At 43.6% G+C, this 18,436-nt stretch overlaps 1 protein-coding gene across 1 annotated transcript in view; it reads right to left on the reverse strand.

Annotated features, from left to right (window-relative positions):
• Positions 1-7,306: 7,306 nt before the first annotated feature.
• LOC138853832 (cytochrome P450 4C1-like) overlaps positions 7,307-18,436 on the reverse strand; it is a 206,576-nt gene continuing 195,446 nt past the window's right edge. The window contains exons 11-12 of the mRNA XM_070093053.1: positions 18,011-18,190; positions 7,307-8,152 (exon numbers count right to left, since the gene is read on the reverse strand). Coding sequence (XP_069949154.1) covers positions 7,992-8,152; positions 18,011-18,190 — 341 coding nt within the window. The 3' untranslated portion in view covers positions 7,307-7,991. The remainder of the gene's footprint in view (positions 8,153-18,010; positions 18,191-18,436) is intronic.

Below are 18,436 nucleotides of genomic sequence, written 5' to 3' on the forward strand. Positions count from 1 at the left end.
GCAGTAGTCTGGGTAAAGTGTTGAACCACTGAGTGCAGCAGTAGTCTGGGTAAAGTGTTGAACCACTGAGTGCAGCAGTAGTCTGGGTAAAGTGTTGAACCACTGAGTGCAGCAGTAGTCTGGGTAAAGTGTTGAACCACTGAGTGCAGCAGTAGTCTGGGTAAAGTGTTGAACCACTGAGTGCAGCAGTAGTCTGGGTAAAGTGTTGAACCACTGAGTGCAGCAGTAGTCTGGGTAAAGTGTTGAACCACTGAGTGCAGCAGTAGTCTGGGTAAAGTGTTGAACCACTGAGTGCAGCAGTAGTCTGGGTAAAGTGTTGAACCACTGAGTGCAGCAGTAGTCTGGGTAAAGTGTTGGACCACTGAGTGCAGCAGTAGTCTGGGTAAAGTGTTGAACCACTGAGTGCAGCAGTAGTCTGGGTAAAGTGTTGAACCACTGAGTGCAGCAGTAGTCTGTGTAAAGTGTTGAACCACTGAGTGCAGCAGTAGTCTGGGTAAAGTGTTGAACCACTGAGTGCAGCAGTAGTCTGGGTAAAGTGTTGAACCACTGAGTGCAGCAGTAGTCTGGGTAAAGTGTTGAACCACTGAGTGCAGCAGTAGTCTGGGTAAAGTGTTGAACCACTGAGTGCAGCAGTAGTCTGTGTAAAGTGTTGAACCACTGAGTGCAGCAGTAGTCTGGGTAAAGTGTTGAACCACTGAGTGCAGCAGTAGTCTGGGTAAAGTGTTGAACCACTGAGTGCATCCGTAGTCTGTGTAAAGTGTTGAACCACTGAGTGCAGCAGTAGTCTGGGTAAAGTGTTGAACCACTGAGTGCAGCAGTAGTCTGGGTAAAGTGTTGAACCACTGAGTGCAGCAGTAGTCTGGGTAAAGTGTTGAACCACTGATTGCATCCGTAGTCTGTGTAAAGTGTTGAACCACTGAGTGCATCCGTAGTCTGTGTAAAGTGTTGAACCACTGAGTGCAGCAGTAGTCTGGGTAAAGTGTTGAACCACTGAGTGCAGCAGTAGTCTGTGTAAAGTGTTGAACCACTGAGTGCATCCGTAGTCTGTGTAAAGTGTTGAACCACTGAGTACAGCAATAGTGCGGGTAAAGTGTTGAACCACTGAGTGCAGCAGTAGTCTGTGTAAAGTGTTTAACCACTGAGTGCATCCGCAGTCTGTGTAAAGTGTTGAACCACTGAGTACAGCAGTAGTGCGGGTAAAGTGTTGAACCACTGAGTGCAGCAGTAGTCTGTGTAAAGTGTTGAACCACTGAGTGCAGCAGTAGTCTGTGTAAAGTGTTGAACCACTGAGTGCATCCACAGTCTGTGTAAAGTGTTGAACCACTGAGTGCAGCAGTAGTCTGTGTAAAGTGTTGAACCACTGAGTGCAGCGGTAGTCTGGGTGAAGTGTTGAACCACTGAGTACAGCAGTAGTCTAGGTAAAGTGTTGAACCACTGAGTGCAGCAGTAGTCTGGGTAAAGTGTTGAACCACTGAGTGCATCAGTAGTCTAGGTAAAGTGTTGAACCACTGAGTGCAGCAGTAGTCTGGGTAAAGTGTTGAACCACTGAGTACAGCAGTAGTGCGGGTAAAGTGCTGAACCACTGAGTGCAGCAGTAGTCTGTGTAAAGTGTTAAACCACTGAGTGCATCCGCAGTCTGGGTAAAGTGTTGAACCACTGAGTGCAGCAGTAGTCTGGGTAAAGTGTTGAACCACTGAGTGCAGCAGTAGTCTGGGTAAAGTGTTGAACCACTGAGTGCAGCAGTAGTCTGGGTAAAGTGTTGAACCACTGAGTGCAGCAGTAGTCTGGGTAACGTGTTGAACCACTGAGTGCAGCAGTAGTCTGGGTAAAGTGTTGAACCACTGAGTGCAGCAGTAGTCTGGGTAAAGTGTTGAACCACTGAGTGCAGCAGTAGTCTGGGTAAAGTGTTGAACCACTGAGTGCAGCAGTAGTCTGGGTAAAGTGTTGAACCACTGAGTGCAGCAGTAGTCTGGGTAACGTGTTGAACCACTGAGTGCAGCAGTAGTCTGGGTAACGTGTTGAACCACTGAGTGCAGCAGTAGTCTGGGTAAAGTGTTGAACCACTGAGTGCAGCAGTAGTCTGGGTAAAGTGTTGAACCACTGAGTGTAGCAGTAGTCTGGGTGAAGTGTTGAACCACTGAGTGCAGCAGTAGTCTGGGTAAAGTGTTGAACCACTGAGTGCAGCAGTAGTCTGGGTAAAGTGTTGAACTACTGAGTGCAGCAGTAGTCTGGGTAAAGTGTTGAACCACTGAGTGCAGCAGTAGTCTGGGTAAAGTGTTGAACCACTGAGTGCAGCAGTAGTCTGGGTAAAGTGTTGAACCACTGAGTGCAGCAGTAGTCTGGGTAAAGTGTTGAACCACTGAGTGCAGCAGTAGTCTGGGTGAAGTGCTGAACCACTGAGTGCAGCAGTAGTCTGGGTAAATTGTTGAACCACTGAGTGCAGCTGTAGTCTGGGTAAAGTGCTTCACCACTGAGTGCAGCAGTAGTCTGGGTAAAGTGTTGAACCACTGAGTGCAGCAGTAGTCTGGGTAAAGTGTTGAACCACTGAGTGCAGCAGTAGTCTGGGTAAAGTGTTGAACCACTGAGTGCAGCAGTAGTCTGGGTGAAGTGCTGAACCACTGAGTGCAGCAGTAGTCTGTGTGAAGTGCTGAACCACTAAGTGTAGCAGTATTCTGGGTAAAGTGCTTCACAACTGAGTGCAGCAGTAGTCTGGGTAAAGTGTTGAACCACTGAGTGCAGCAGTAGTCTGGGTAAAGTGCTAAACCACTGAGTGCAGCAGAAATCTGTGTAAAATGTTGAACCACTGAGTGCATCAGTAGTGTGGGTAAAGTGTTGAACCACTGAGTGCAGGAGTAGTGTGGGTAAAGTGTTGAACCACTGAGTGCAGCAGTAGTCTGGGTAAAGTGTTGAACCACTGAGTGCAGCAGTAGTCTGGGTAAAGTGTTGAACCACTGAGTGCAGCAGTAGTCTGGGTAAAGTGTTGAACCACTGAGTGCAGCAGTAGTCTGGGTAAAGTGTTGAACCACTGAGTGCAGCAGTAGTCTGGGTAAAGTGTTGAACCACTGAGTGCAGCAGTAGTCTGGGTAAAGTGCTGAACCACTGAGTGCAGCAGTAGTCTGGATAAAGTGTTTAACCACTGAGTGCAGCAGTAGTCTAGGTAAAGTGTTGAACCACTGAGTGCAGCAGTAGTCTGGGTAAAGTGTTGAACCACTGAGTGCAGCAGTAGTCTGGGTAAAGTGTTGAACCACTGAGTGCAGCAGTAGTCTGGGTAAAGTGTTGAACCACTGAGTGCAGCAGTAGTCTGGGTAAAGTGTTGAACCACTGAGTGCAGCAGTAGTCTGGGTAAAGTGTTGAACCACTGAGTGCAGCAGTAGTCTGGGTAAAGTGTTGAACCACTGAGTGCAGCAGTAGTCTGGGTAAAGTGTTGAACCACTGAGTGCAGCAGTAACCACTGAGTGCTAGTCTGGGTAAAGTGTTGAACCACAGCAGTGAAAGTGTAGCAGTAGTCTGGGTAAAGTGTTGAACCACTGAGTGCAGCAGTAGTCTGGGTAAAGTGTTGAACCACTGAGTGCAGCAGTAGTCTGGGTAAAGTGTTGAACCACTGAGTGCAGCAGTAGTCTGGGTAAAGTGTTGAACCACTGAGTGCAGCAGTAGTCTGGGTAAAGTGTTGAACCACTGAGTGCAGCAGTAGTCTGGGTAAAGTGTTGAACCACTGAGTGCAGCAGTAGTCTGGGTAAAGTGTTGAACCACTGAGTGCAGCAGTAGTCTGGGTAAAGTGTTGAACCACTGAGTGCAGCAGTAGTCTGGGTAAAGTGTTGAACCACTGAGTGCAGCAGTAGTCTGGGTAAAGTGTTGAACCACTGAGTGCAGCAGTAGTCTGGGTAAAGTGTTGAACCACTGAGTGCAGCAGTAGTCTGGGTAAAGTGTTGAACCACTGAGTGCAGCAGTAGTCTGGGTAAAGTGTTGAACCACTGAGTGCAGCAGTAGTCTGGGTAAAGTGTTGAACCACTGAGTGCAGCAGTAGTCTGGGTAAAGTGTTGAACCACTGAGTGCAGCAGTAGTCTGGGTAAAGTGTTGAACCACTGAGTGCAGCAGTAGTCTGGGTAAAGTGTTGAACCACTGAGTGCAGCAGTAGTCTAGGTAAAGGTAAAGTGCAGCAGTAGTGAACCACTGAGTGCAGCAGTAGTCTGGGTAAAGTGTTGAACCACTGAGTGAAGCAGTAGTCTGGGTAAAGTGTTGAACCACTGAGTGCAGCAGTAGTCTGGGTAAAACCACTGAGTGCAGCAGTAGTCTGGGTAACCACTGAGTGCAGCAGTAGTCTGGGTAAAGTGTTGAACCACTGAGTGCAGCAGTAGTCTGGGTAAAGTGTTGAACCACTGAGTGCAGCAGTAGTCTGGGTAAAGTGTTGAACCACTGAGTGCAGCAGTAGTCTGGGTAAAGTGTTGAACCACTGAGTGCAGCAGTAGTCTGGGTAAAGTGTTGAACCACTGAGTGCAGCAGTAGTCTGGGTAAAGTGTTGAACCACTGAGTGCAGCAGTAGTCTGGGTAAAGTGTTGAACCACTGAGTGCAGCAGTAGTCTGGGTAAAGTGTTGAACCACTGAGTGCAGCAGTAGTCTGGGTAAAGTGTTGAACCACTGAGTGCAGCAGTAGTCTGGGTAAAGTGTTGAACCACTGAGTGCAGCAGTAGTCTGGGTAAAGTGTTGAACCACTGAGTGCAGCAGTAGTCTGGGTAAAGTGTTGAACCACTGAGTGCAGCAGTAGTCTGGGTAAAGTGTTGAACCACTGAGTGCAGCAGTAGTCTGGGTAAAGTGTTGAACCACTGAGTGCAGCAGTAGTCTGGGTAAAGTGTTGAACCACTGAGTGCAGCAGTAGTCTGGGTAAAGTGTTGAACCACTGAGTGCAGCAGTAGTCTGGGTAAAGTGTTGAACCACTGAGTGCAGCAGTAGTCTGGGTAAAGTGTTGAACCACTGAGTGCAGCAGTAGTCTGGGTAAAGTGTTGAACCACTGAGTGCAGCAGTAGTCTGGGTAAAGTGTTGAACCACTGAGTGCAGCAGAAGTCTGGGTAAAGTGAACCACTGAGTGAGCAGTAGTCCACTGAGTGCAGCAGTAGTCTGGGTAAAGTGTTGAACCACTGAGTGCAGCAGTAGTCTGGGTAAAGTGTTGAACCACTGAGTGCAGCAGTAGTCTGGGTAAAGTGTTGAACCACTGAGTGCAGCAGTAGTCTGGGTAAAGTGTTGAACCACTGAGTGCAGCAGTAGTCTGGGTAAAGTGTTGAACCACTGAGTGCAGCAGTAGTCTGGGTAAAGTGTTGAACCACTGAGTGCAGCAGTAGTCTGGGTAAAGTGTTGAACCACTGAGTGCAGCAGTAGTCTGGGTAAAGTGTTGAACCACTGAGTGCAGCAGTAGTCTGGGTAAAGTGTTGAACCACTGAGTGCAGCAGTAGTCTGGGTAAAGTGTTGGACCACTGAGTGCAGCAGTAGTCTGGGTAAAGTGTTGAGCCACTGAGTGCAGCAGTAGTCTAGGTAAAGTGTTGAACCACTGAGTGCAGCAGTAGTCTGGGTAAAGTGTTGAACCACTGAGTGCAGCAGTAGTCTGGGTAAAGTGTTGAACCACTGAGTGCAGCAGTAGTCTGGGTAAAGTGTTGAACCACTGAGTGCAGCAGTAGTCTGGGTAAAGTGTTGAACCACTGAGTGCAGCAGTAGTCTGGGTAAAGTGTTGAACCACTGAGTGCAGCAGTAGTCTGGGTAAAGTGTTGAACCACTGAGTGCAGCAGTAGTCTGGGTAAAGTGTTGAACCACTGAGTGCAGCAGTAGTCTGGGTAAAGTGTTGAACCACTGAGTGCAGCAGTAGTCTGGGTAAAGTGTTGAACCACTGAGTGCAGCAGTAGTCTGGGTAAAGTGTTGAACCACTGAGTGCAGCAGTAGTCTGGGTAAAGTGTTGAACCACTGAGTGCAGCAGTAGTCTGAACCACTGGTGCAGCAAGTGGGTTGTGCTGAACCACTGAGTGCAGCAGTAGTCTGGGTAAAGTGTTGAACCACTGAGTGCAGCAGTAGTCTGGGTAAAGTGTTGAACCACTGAGTGCAGCAGTAGTCTGGGTAAAGTGTTGAACCACTGAGTGCATCAGTAGTCTGGGTAAAGTGTTGAACCACTGAGTGCAGCAGTAAAGTGTTGAACCACTGAGGTAAAGTGTTGAACCACTGAGTGCAGCAGTAGTCTGGGTAAAGTGTTGAACCACTGAGTGCAGTAGTCAAAGTAGAGTGCAGCAATAGTCTGGGTAAAGTGTTAACCACTGGTGCAAAGTGGGTAAAGTGAACCACTGAGTGCAGCAGTAGTCTGGGTAAAGTGTTGAACCACTGAGTGCATCAGTAGTCTGGGTAAAGTGTTGAACCACTGAGTGCAGCAAAGTAACCACTGTGCAACAGTAATCTGGTAAAGTGTTGAAGCACTGAGTGCAGCAGTAGTCTGGGTAAAGTGTTGAACCACTGAGTGCAGCAGTAGTCTGGGTAAAGTGTTGAACCACTGAGTGCAGCAGTAGTCTGGGTAAAGTGTTGAACCACTGAGTGCAGCAGTAGTCTGGGCAAAGTGATGAGCCACTCAAAAAAATGTTACACTAATGTTGTATAATAAGGTGAAAAATACAGAATATTATTTCTAAACTGGATTTTTTTATTATATTGTTGAAGAATCTCACTTGTCGAAGTTAGATCAAGCGTGATCTGACGGAAGGGGAGCTCTAATTCCTTGAATAAAGAGCCCAGCAACAGCATCAAGGAACTCCGTTGCCTGCCTGCCTGAAGGTCGTTCCGAAGGTCAAAGCCCCGGCCACCCAGTCTTTGACCACGCCTCCCGGTGGACCAGAGGCTGATTAATCAGGCTGTTGCTGCTGGCCACACGAAGTCCAACGTACGAACCAGAGTCCGGCAGGTCAGGCACTCACTTTAGGTATCTATTCAGGTCCCTCTTGAAGACAGCAACGGGTCTATTGGTAATTTCCCATATGGATGTTGGGAGGCTGTGTTGGGCCCCAGACACTTTTTGCGTTGTCTCTTATTGCACTCATAGCGCCAAGGCATTTCATTGGAGATATGTTGCACCGTATGCCTAATATTTTGCTTTGGAAGGTAGCAATGTCTGCCTGCAGATTTGAGATCAATCCCTCGGGGATTTTCCAGGTGAAGGTTATGATGTATCTCTCTCTACTGAGTTCCAGAAAGTACAGATCAAGAGATTTAAACTGGGTGTCACAAGATAAATTTTGTACAATGTATATAAATATTAAATAACACATGACAAATAAAACAAAAGAACATGCAGAGACTTTATTAATATTCTGTGGATATTTTTATCGTTCATTACGACGGTTCGTCAAGGACGGAGCTTCATTAAACTCGATAAAGTTCAGTTCTTGATGAGACGTCGTTACATAGATTTACCTGCAAACATACCGACTATCACATTACCAGATCCTACATGCTAAGTGACGCCTTAGATGATGTAACGACACATTTAAAAATTTTCGAATAAGGACTACTGTATAAGGAAATTATTCATCTTGACACCTGGTCTATACTATCTCTTGAACTGAAAAATGGTATAGTGATACCGACAAGATGTGAAAAAAAGACATTTATGTACCGTTCAGGATATTCATTAGAAGAAAAGTTTCGCAACTGGTGGCGAAACAGTGTTCTCTAATAAATATCCTGAACTATACATAAGTGTTTTTTTCCATGTCTCTTCAACAATAATTTTCGGTGTATATGAGTGTAAGTTGCAGGATCTAAACACTACAATGACATAAAAGTTTAAGTCTCCCACGAGAATGAGAGGAACTGATGTCTGCTGCACCGTTGTTCTTCTCTCTTAATGTTCTCATATAAGTTTAATTAGTTTTATTTCATATTCTTAATTCAAATTAAAAATGACCTTACTGATCCTTAAGATACAAAATTCTTTACCAACTATGTAAAGTATCTTCATGACTCTCCTTTTATGCTCTGGGAGTAAGTTTCAAAGTGTTACCATTTTCTGGCCTGAGAATGAGCTCTCCGAGAATGCGTAAGTCCTCTCGGCGGGTGACGCTTTCTACGCGGAACTTACGCAGGATGTTACTCAGCAGGATCTTCTCCTCCATAAGTGCAAACTTTTGGCCTAGAAAAAAATGTAAGAAGATTCACAAATATATGGAAGTTATAACATCATTATCACACTGTCCCACATGATTCTGGGTCAATATTCACCACACTCACCTCAGACACAACCATCACGTGACCTCTCCACAACGTTAACACAGATACTGACCTGACAACTGACTACTACTTCATTCAGTTATCTCTCTCTTCTTATATACAGATAACATAAGAACATAAGAAAGGAGGAACACTGCAGGAGGCCTGCTGGCCCATACTAGGCAGGTCCTTTACAATTCATCCCACTAACAAAACATTTGCCCAACCCAATTTTCAATGCCACCCAAGAAATAAGCTCTGATGTGCAAGTCCCACTCAAATCCAACCCCTCCCACTCATGTACTTATCCAACCTAAATTTGAAACTACCCAAAGTCCCAGCCTCAATAACCCAACTAGGTAGACTGTTCCACTCATCAACTACCCTATTTCCAAACCAATACTTTCCTATGTCCTTTCTAAATCTAAACTTATCTAATTTAAATCCATTACTGCGGGTTCTCTCCTGGAGAGACATCCTCAAGACCTTATTAATATCCCCTTTATTAATACCTATCTTCCACTTATACACTTCGATCAGGTCTCCCCTCATTCATCGTCTAACAAGTGAATGTAACTTAAGAGTCTTCAATCTTTCTTCATAAGGAAGATTTCTAATGCTATGTATTAATTTAGTCATCCTACGCTGAATGTTTTCTAACGAATTTATGTCCATTTTGTAATACGGAGACCAGAACTGAGCTGCATAATCTAGGTGAGGCCTTACTAATGATGTATAAAGCTGCAGTATGACCTCTGGACTTCTGTTGCTTACACTTCTTGATATAAATCCCAGTAATCTATTTGCCTTATTACGTACGCTTAGGCATTGCTGTCTTGGTTTAAGGTTGCTGCTCACCATAACTCCCAAGTCCTTTTCGCAATCTGTATGGCTAAGTTCTACATCATTTAACTTATAAGTACTAGGGTTATGGGCACTTCCAAGCTTCAGAACCTTGCATTTATCTACATTGAACTGCATCTGCCACTTTTCTGACATCTACGTTTGAATCAATTATCCTACCTATCTTTGTGTCATCGGCGAATTTGCTCATATCACTAGTAATTCCCTCATCAAGATCATTGATATATATTATAAACAACAACGGGCCCAAGACTGATCCCTGTGGAACGCCACTTGTTACAGATCCCCACTCGGATTTAACCCCATTTATGGACACTCTCTGCTTCCTGTCAGTGAGCCATGACTCGATCCACGAGAGCACTTTTCCCCCAATGCCATGAGCTGCCACTTTCTTTAACAGTCTATGGTGCGGAACTCTATCAAAAGCCTTACTAAAATCTAAGTAAATAATATCAAATTCTTTATTGTGGTCAACAGCCTCAAAAGCTTTACTGAAGAAAGTTAATAAATTAGTTAGACAAGACCGGCCTCTTGTGAATCCATGCTGAGTATCATTAATCAAGCTATGCTTATCGAGATGGCTTCTTATAACCTCAGCTATAATTGACTCTAGTAATTTGCCTACAATTGAGGTCAGGCTTATTGGGCGGTAATTTGACGGTAACGACTTGTCCCCTGTTTTATAAGAACATAAGAACATAAGAACGAAGGAACACTGCAGAAGGCCTACTGGCCCATGCGAGGCAGGTCCAAGTCTCCTACCGGCTTAAGCCAATGCACCCAACCTAGTCAGGTCAGGTCACATTGACTTAAGGGAGGAACACGGCAACCGACCTGGTAGCACAAGCTATCAGGTCCAACTCACACCCACCCACATCCACTCATGTATTTATCCAACCTATTTTTAAAGCTACACAACGTTCTGGCCTCTATAACTGTACTCGGGAGTTTGTTCCACTCATCCACAACTCTATTACCAAACCAGTACTTTCCTATATCCTTCCTGAATCTGAATTTTTCCAACTTAAAACCATTGCTGCGAGTCCTGTCTAGGCTAGATATTTTCAGCACACTATTTACATCCCCTTTATTTATTCCTGTCTTCCATTTATACACCTCAATCATATCCCCCCTAATTCTACGTCTTTCTAGAGAGTGCAGATTCAGGGCCCTTAGTCTATCCTCATAGGGAAGGTTTCTGATACATGGGATCAACTTTGTCATCCTCCTTTGTACATTTTCCAGAGAATTTATATCCATCCTGTAATACGGTGACCAAAACTGTGCAGCATAATCTAAATGAGGCCTAACCAAGGATGTATAGAGTTGAAGAACAATCTGAGGACTCCTATTATTTATGCTTCTTGATATGAAGCCAAGGATTCTATTAGCTTTATTGCGAACACTTATGCACTGTTGTCTTGGTTTCAGATTACTGCTAACCAGAACTCCTAAATCTTTTTCGCAATCCGTAATATTAAGATCTACATTATTTAGTTTATATGTGGCATGGTTATTGTCCTGTCCAACATTTAGAACTTTGCATTTGTCTATATTAAACTGCATCTGCCACTTCTCCGACCACTGCATCAGTCTATTCAAATCTTCCTGGAGTGCTCGAATGTCCTCGTCAGAATGAATTCGACGGCCTATTTTGGTGTCATCGGCAAACTTGCCGATGTCGCTCTTTATGCCCTCATCTATGTCGTTTATGTAGATTGTGAACAGCAGGGGGCCCAACACTGACCCCTGTGGAACACCGCTCGTAACGCTTCCCCACTCTGATTTCTCCCCATTTATGCAAACTCTCTGCTGCCTATTTGTCAACCATGCCTCTATCCAGGAAAAAAATTCTCCTCCTATTCCATGTGCTTTAATTTTCCTCAATAGTCTCTGATGTGGGACCCTGTCAAAAGCCTTACTGAAGTCCATATACACAATATCATATTCATTACCATGATCTACCTCCTCAAATACCTTAGTGAAAAAAGTTAATAAATTCGTAAGGCAGGAACGCCCCTTTGTAAAACCATGCTGAGATTCGTTGATTAATTTATGCTTTTCAAGGTGGCTACGAACTGCCTCGGCAATTATTGATTCCATAAATTTTCCCACTATGGAGGTTAGGCTTATTGGTCTATAGTTCGAAGCTAAGGACCTGTCACCTGTTTTGAAAATAGGTATCACATTTGCCATTTTCCACTTATCTGGCACCATGCCCGTTTGTAGTGATATGTTGAAAAGATTAGCCAAAGGTGTGCTAAGCTCCTCTTTACATTCCTTTAGAACCCTTGCATACAGTTCATCAGGGCCTGGGGATTTGTTAGGTTTTAATTTATCTATTTGCCTAAGGACCATGTCACTCGTGACCCTAATCGTGCACAGTTTATTCTCGTCCTGTTCTACATAATTTATCATTACTGGAATATCGCTGGTATCCTCCTGTGTAAAAACTGAGAGGAAGTATGTGTTAAAAATTCTACACATTTCCTTATCACTGTCAGTGAGCTGACCCGAGGAACTTTTGAGTGGGCCTATCTTGTCCCTGATCTTACTTCTGTATACCTGAAAGAATCCTTTTGGGTTAGTCTTCGATTCTCTTGCAACTTTAACCTCATAATCTCTTTTTGCTTTTCTAATTCCCTTTTTTATTTCTCTCTTTAACTGAATATATCGATTTCTTAATTGCCCCTCTCCTCTTTTGATTTGCCTATATATGCCTCTCTTTTGACCAATCAGATATTTTAATCTATTGTTCATCCATTTAGGATCATTTTTGTTTGATCTGATTTCCCTATTTGGAACATAATTTGACTGAGCAGCTAGAACTATGCCCTGGAAAGCATCATATCGGCAACCATCACCACCTACCTGACCCTTAGTCAGGTCATTCCAGTTCAGCCCACCTAAGTAATTTTTCAGTCCTATGAAATCAGCCAAGCGAAAGTCAGGGACGGAGACTTGATTGCCATTATTAGGGGAATTCCATGATATATTAAAACTGAGTGATTTGTGATCACTTTCCCCAAGCTCATCATTAACCTCAAGATTATTAATTAGTGTTTCCCTACTGGCAAGAACCAAGTCAAGGAGGTTATTTCCCCTAGTAGGCTCTGTCACAAACTGTTTTAAAAAACAATCCTGGATCGTATCAAGAAAGTCACCTGACTCTAAATTTCCTGTCAAATTGCTCCAGTCAATCTGTCTATAGTTGAAATCTCCCATTAGCACAACATTTTCGTATGTAGATGCCTTACGAATTTCGTCCCATAGAAGTTTACTGCACTCCCTATCAAGATTTGGGGCCCTGTAAATCACACCCAAAATTAGTTTTTCTCGGCCCTCGAGAAGCTGTAACCAAACAGATTCAGTGGCTGATGCTTCTAATTTAATATCTTGTCTAACACAACAATTTAAATTGTCTCTGACATACATCGCTACTCCACCACCTTTCCTGTTGACCCTGTCAGTGTGGAATAATTTATAGCCTTGTATGTGACATTCAGAGGGCATCTCTCTATCTTTCAGATTGAGCCAGGTCTCTGTTATAGCAATAATATCTATGTTTCCTGCACTTGCAATTAATCTTAGCTCATCTATCTTATTTCTTACACTCCTGCTATTAGTATAGTAAACCTTAAGGGAGCTAGTCCCTTGCTGCCCTCTGCTGTCCCCCTTTGTTTGCTGACCTGATCTATTGTCTTTATTTATAACTTCATGCTGAATGCCTTTTATACATTTACTGTTTCCAACCCTAGTGTTGCAACCTGCTTGTTTCCCACACACACCCATACCTCTATCTTTCATCAGTTTAAAATCATAGGCATTTCACCAATGGCCTTCTCAATCGAGTCTGCAAGTGCTACCACCCCTGCCCCAGAGAGATGTACCCCATCCCTTGCATACATATCATGTTTGCCATAAAAGTTGTTCCAGTTGTCAATGAATGGGATTGCAAGTTCCTTGCAGTATCTGTCTAGCCAGCAATTTACACCAATTGCCCTAGACAACCATTCATTTCCTACTCCCCTTCTAGGCAAGATGCTACATATGATTGGGATCCCTCCCTTAGACTTAATGAAATCTATAGCTGACCTGTACTTATCTAGCAGCTCTTCTCTCCTACCCTTCCCAATATCATTTCCACCAGCACTGAGACAGATAATGGGCTTGTTCCCATTACCTGACATGATATTATCCAGCCTGTTGACTATGTCCCCAACACCAGCTCCAGGGAAGCACACTCTATCTCTCATCTTCTTATTCCTATTACAAAAAGCACGGTCAATATATCTTACCTGAGAGTCACCAACCACAAGAATGCGCTTACCTCCATTAGCAGGGGCAGTAGTACCCTTACCTTCACTGGCCACTGAAGTACATTCATCCTGAAGAACAGAGAAGCGATTTCCTACCTTCAGATCTTCACTCTTAACTTTCCTTACTCTGATGCGCCTCCCATTACTGTGAACCACTCGCCACTTGTAGCAGGTGCTGGGCTGCACCTCACTGCTGGTAGCCGTTGCTACCTCCCCAACTACAGCCTCCTCACAGCGAGAGACAGACTGCACCTCACTGCTAGAAGCCTCATTCCCCACAACTCCAGCCACCTCACACTCTCTCCCAGACCCATTGAGGTGGACCTTCAGCCTCCTAATCTCCTCCTGGAGAAGCAAGACCTCCTCCTTCAACTCTCCAACCTCAATTTTTAAAACACTGCAGAAGCAAGCCATGCTTTGTAACCGTCCACGCTAATCCCCAAAGCAGCTCAGGGTCTGTGACCTCACGTGACGACTGACCACTGACCACTGACGACTGACCACTGACGACTGACGACTGACGACTGACCACTGATATTGTTTTTGATATGGTGACATTTCTTATCAGATCATCATTGTTAGTGAAGATGAGGTCTAGTGTATTCTCCAGTCTAGTAGGCTCTATTATTTGCTGGTTTAAATTGAATTTTGTGCAGAGATTTAAAAGCTCGCGTGAGTGTGAGTTTTCATCAGAGCTGCCTCCTGGTGTTATTACTGCAACAATATTATTTGCTATATTCCTCCATTTTAGGTGCCTTAAGTTGAAATCCCCCAGGAGCAAGATGTTGGGTGCAGGAGCTGGAAGATTTTCCAGACAGTGGTCAATTTTTAACAGCATGCCTGCTGCATGCCTGCAACTCCCTGCATGCCTGTTACACTTCCTGCATGCCTGCTACTCCCTGCATGCTTGTTACACTTCCTGCATGCCTGGTACACTCACAGCATGCCTGGTACACTTGAACAGTGCAACACTTGCAACAGTTCAAGCGATCTCGGACATACAATGCCACCCCCCCCCTCCCAATACTTCTATCTTCTTGGAACAATTTAAAACCCTGAATATGACATTCTGCAGGCATGTCCCGACTTTTTGAATTAAACCACGTCTCAGTTAAGGCAAATACATCAATGTTACCTACACTAGCAACTAATCTCAACTCGTCCATCTTATTCCTAGCACTACGGCAATTAGCATAATAAACATTGAAAGACTCTCCTTTCTCTTTACCCTTCCTGCTCATTTCTATTTTTCTACTAAACCTATTACTGTCCTTATCACCCAAGGTCCCTGGCTTTTCAATATCTATCTCGTTCTTATTATTACTAGTTCCCCTAGAACTCGTAATATTACTACACTGGGACTTCACTGTTTTCCTGCCAAAACCCATACCACTAACTATTCCTAGTTTAAAGTCCTAACTGCTCCCTCCACTGCAGTTGCCAGTGCTCCCACCCCACACCTAGATAAGTGAACCCCATCCCTAGCATACATGTCATTTCTGCCATAGAAGAGGTCCCAGTTGTCGATGAATGTTACCGCATTTTCCTTACAGTATTTGTCCAGCCAGCAATTGACACCAATTGCCCTGGACAACCATTCATTTCCAACTCCCCTCCTTGGCAAAATACCACATATGAGAGGGTTCCCACCCTTACTTCTAATTATTTCTATTGCTGACCTATACCTGCTAATCAGGTCCTCACTCCTACGTCTGCCAACATCGTTGCCTCCAGCACTGAGACAGATAATAGGATTGCTCCCATTACCTCTCATGATGTCATCCAGACGGCTAACAATATCCTCCATCTCAGCCCCAGGAAAGCAAACTCTCTGTCTCCTACTCCTGTCCTTCAAGCAGAACGCCCTATCCATATACCTAACTTGGCTATCCCCAACAACAACAATATTCGTACCTTCCTTAATGTCTTTCGTCGTGATGTTCCCAGTATTCGACTCACATTCGTCGGGTAGCACTGAGAATGTATTGGATGTTTCCACAACAGTTTCCACGGCAGTCTCTTTCTTCTTCATCGTTTCTACCTTTCCATTCGTCTTCTTGATCGTCAACTTCTTTCCCTGCTGTCCAGCCACTGACCAGTTTCCCTTCTTGACCTGAGGACTCAAAACAGGAGGACTACTCCGAATCTTTTTGTTTTCCTCGGTCAGTCGCCGAATTTCCATATTCGCCATATTCCTTAAGCTGTTGGTAAAGTTGCTCGATGGAGGGCATCTTGCTTCAATTCTAGAGAGCGCGCAAACAGGTCTTCACAGAGCCAAGTACACGTCAACACTGCGCAAAAGCCAACTCAATCAGGAGCTACTGCGCAGCACGTCCGCACGGCCCAATAGCGATGCGAACACTCGATGTCCTATGTGTAATACGAATGTTCAAGGTTCTACGACCGGAACATATTCTAATAAAAATGCCCTATGTACTTGCTTGCATTTTTTAACCTAAAAGTTCATTGTATGAGCTAAACGTTGTTAATAAAGGTTCGTTTACCTCCTTATGTGTCTCCTAATCGTAAATGGATGATGTTCAAGACAAGGATGTTCATGATTACAATAAATCAGAAGTGGACCTAAACTTTCGCATTTTTCTATTGATTCAGCTACAGTAGGACAACCCTATGTCGCACATTATTATTATATTGACGGATAAGCGCTAAACATATAGGGGTCATTCAGTATCTGGGGAATTGGGAATGGAAGGCAATCAAGTTTGATCAAAGGAAGCAGAGCATAGCATATGAATCGAAAGCCCTTCACCAGAAGTAAACAACCCGTCAAGGGAGGGGATTTAACTGTTGTGGTTAAATCAAGGGACACAACATGAAGTATGCTTCACAGAAAATTAATAAAAAATTGGTTACAATCATAACTAAATGCTAAAGCTGTAAGAGTCATTTAGCTTATGTTTGGTAGTACTTTTCCACAAATTATATGCAATTGGCAATTTATTCTCCAAGATTTGAAATAAATCTGAAGAGAAGAATAGTCACACTGCTAAATTTACTGGCCAAGGTTGATGTGCAATCTTAGCTCCTCTCTAAGTCCAGCCGAAACTGAGTCACATAATAAGTTAACGTAATCTTAATAAGTCACAGTATAAGGTTTATGGCATTTTATTAACACGTTTCATTCCTCAGAGTACTTTACAATTTATAAAGTCCCTGGTGGCCGAAACTTCTCAATAAAATGTTATTAACTACATATCATGTCTCATCAGCATACTTGTAGGTGCAAAACAACCACGGGAGGAGTAGAATGATAGTTCAAAGCCTCTCGTGTTGCAATCAACACATCATCAGGAGCTTGCAAAGCTGGAGAAAAGAGGAGAATGTACAAGCAAGTACGTTCCCAAAAGACGTCTTCACTGGAGTGAGTGAGGAAGGGAGAGAGAGAGAGGGAGAGACAGAGAGACAGAATGGTACAGGAAGTGTCCCTAGGCATACCAGTACCCATAGCCAGAAGGATGAAAATTATAGCATTAGAAAAATCCCACAAGCATTGATCAATATCAGTGTCGAAACGAAATTAACGTGGCAATAATAAAAAATTCGGCCATATTCAGCTATGATATCAGTATCTTTACATACATAAATATATTTTCAGTGATATAGAAGTCACTGGCAATTATGGAGTAGCCTCCCACAGGACAGTGTGTCCATTTAAAGGGACGAGAAAACGGTAACATTGAAAGGGGAGACTTCCAAAAGTTATGTATAGGAAAAGGGGCTCATTTAAAGAGGGAGGCATGTGCAATAACAAGGAAGACGGCCATAGTTATTCAAGCCATATAATTCTGGTTCAGTCTTCAGAAGCTGCAGGAAAATGGGCCCTAATTCCTCGGTGTCTCACTACATTTAAGACAGTCTAATGCATTCATATTATAAGCGCCCAATTTTATACTGTGTACTATTGCTTCAACTAAAAATTCATCTAATTTGAACCCATCACTGATATTGTATAATGAATGCCTATCATGCTTAATAATCGCCTATTCTACAATATTCCTTTCAAGCCAAGAGGAACAAGGGAAGATGACTCTTGCTTCCCCTGGTGGCTACCCCATATCACACCATATCAGTGACAATATATTTATGTATGTACAATTACTGATATCAAAGCGGAATATGACCGATTTTTTTATTATTTCCACGTTAATTTCGTTTAGGCTACTACAATATCAATGCTTGTGGGATTTTTCTTAATAGTCATCCTACTGGCTATGCCTAGGGGCACTTTCTGTACCCTTCTCTCTCTCTCTCTCTCTCTCTCTCTCTCTCTCTCTCTCTCACTCACTCCAGCGAAGACGTCCTTTGGAAACTTACTTGCTTAGACATCCTCCTCTTTTCTGCAATTTTGCAAGCTTCTGATGTGTTGATTGCAACACGAAAGGCCTAGAGCTATTATTCTCCTTCTCCTGTGGTTGTTTTCCATCCTGTATCGCTTGGTGTGCGATATTTGCTTAATACTTGTAGGTATATAACACTATTAATTCACAAAGTTAATTTCAGAAAATATGACATCCCATTTTTGTACTGTATTTCCATACTTGATTATATGTCTGAGACAGAACCTGTGATGGACTCACCGATACAGTTCCTGGGTCCAGCGCTGAAAGGAATGTAAGCGTAGGGGTGTCGCTTGCTGACATTCTCCGGTAAAAAGCGATCCGGGTCAAAGACTTCCGGTTTGGGAAACTGTGCTGGGTCACGGTGAATGCAGTAAGTCACCACCATCACAGTGGTGCCAGCTGGGATGCGATATTTATCTGCATAATATTCAATAATTAATTGGTGCTGTATTTGTAATGTAATTTAATATGAATATATTTCAAATAGTTCACAAAAATCAAATTACTCTTATTGAAAATCTAAAACAAAAGTTACATTATACCAATATTATTTTCATATTCGAAAACAAGCGCTAAACCTGTATAATTGACAACACACAAATATTCGCACTTCACTCGTAACATAGACCCAAAAACTACTAAGCAGCCAAATGAGCAACATTT

The sequence above is a fragment of the Cherax quadricarinatus genome, chromosome 41, assembly GCF_038502225.1.
Source record: "Cherax quadricarinatus isolate ZL_2023a chromosome 41, ASM3850222v1, whole genome shotgun sequence".
Lineage (NCBI taxonomy): Eukaryota > Metazoa > Arthropoda > Malacostraca > Decapoda > Parastacidae > Cherax > Cherax quadricarinatus.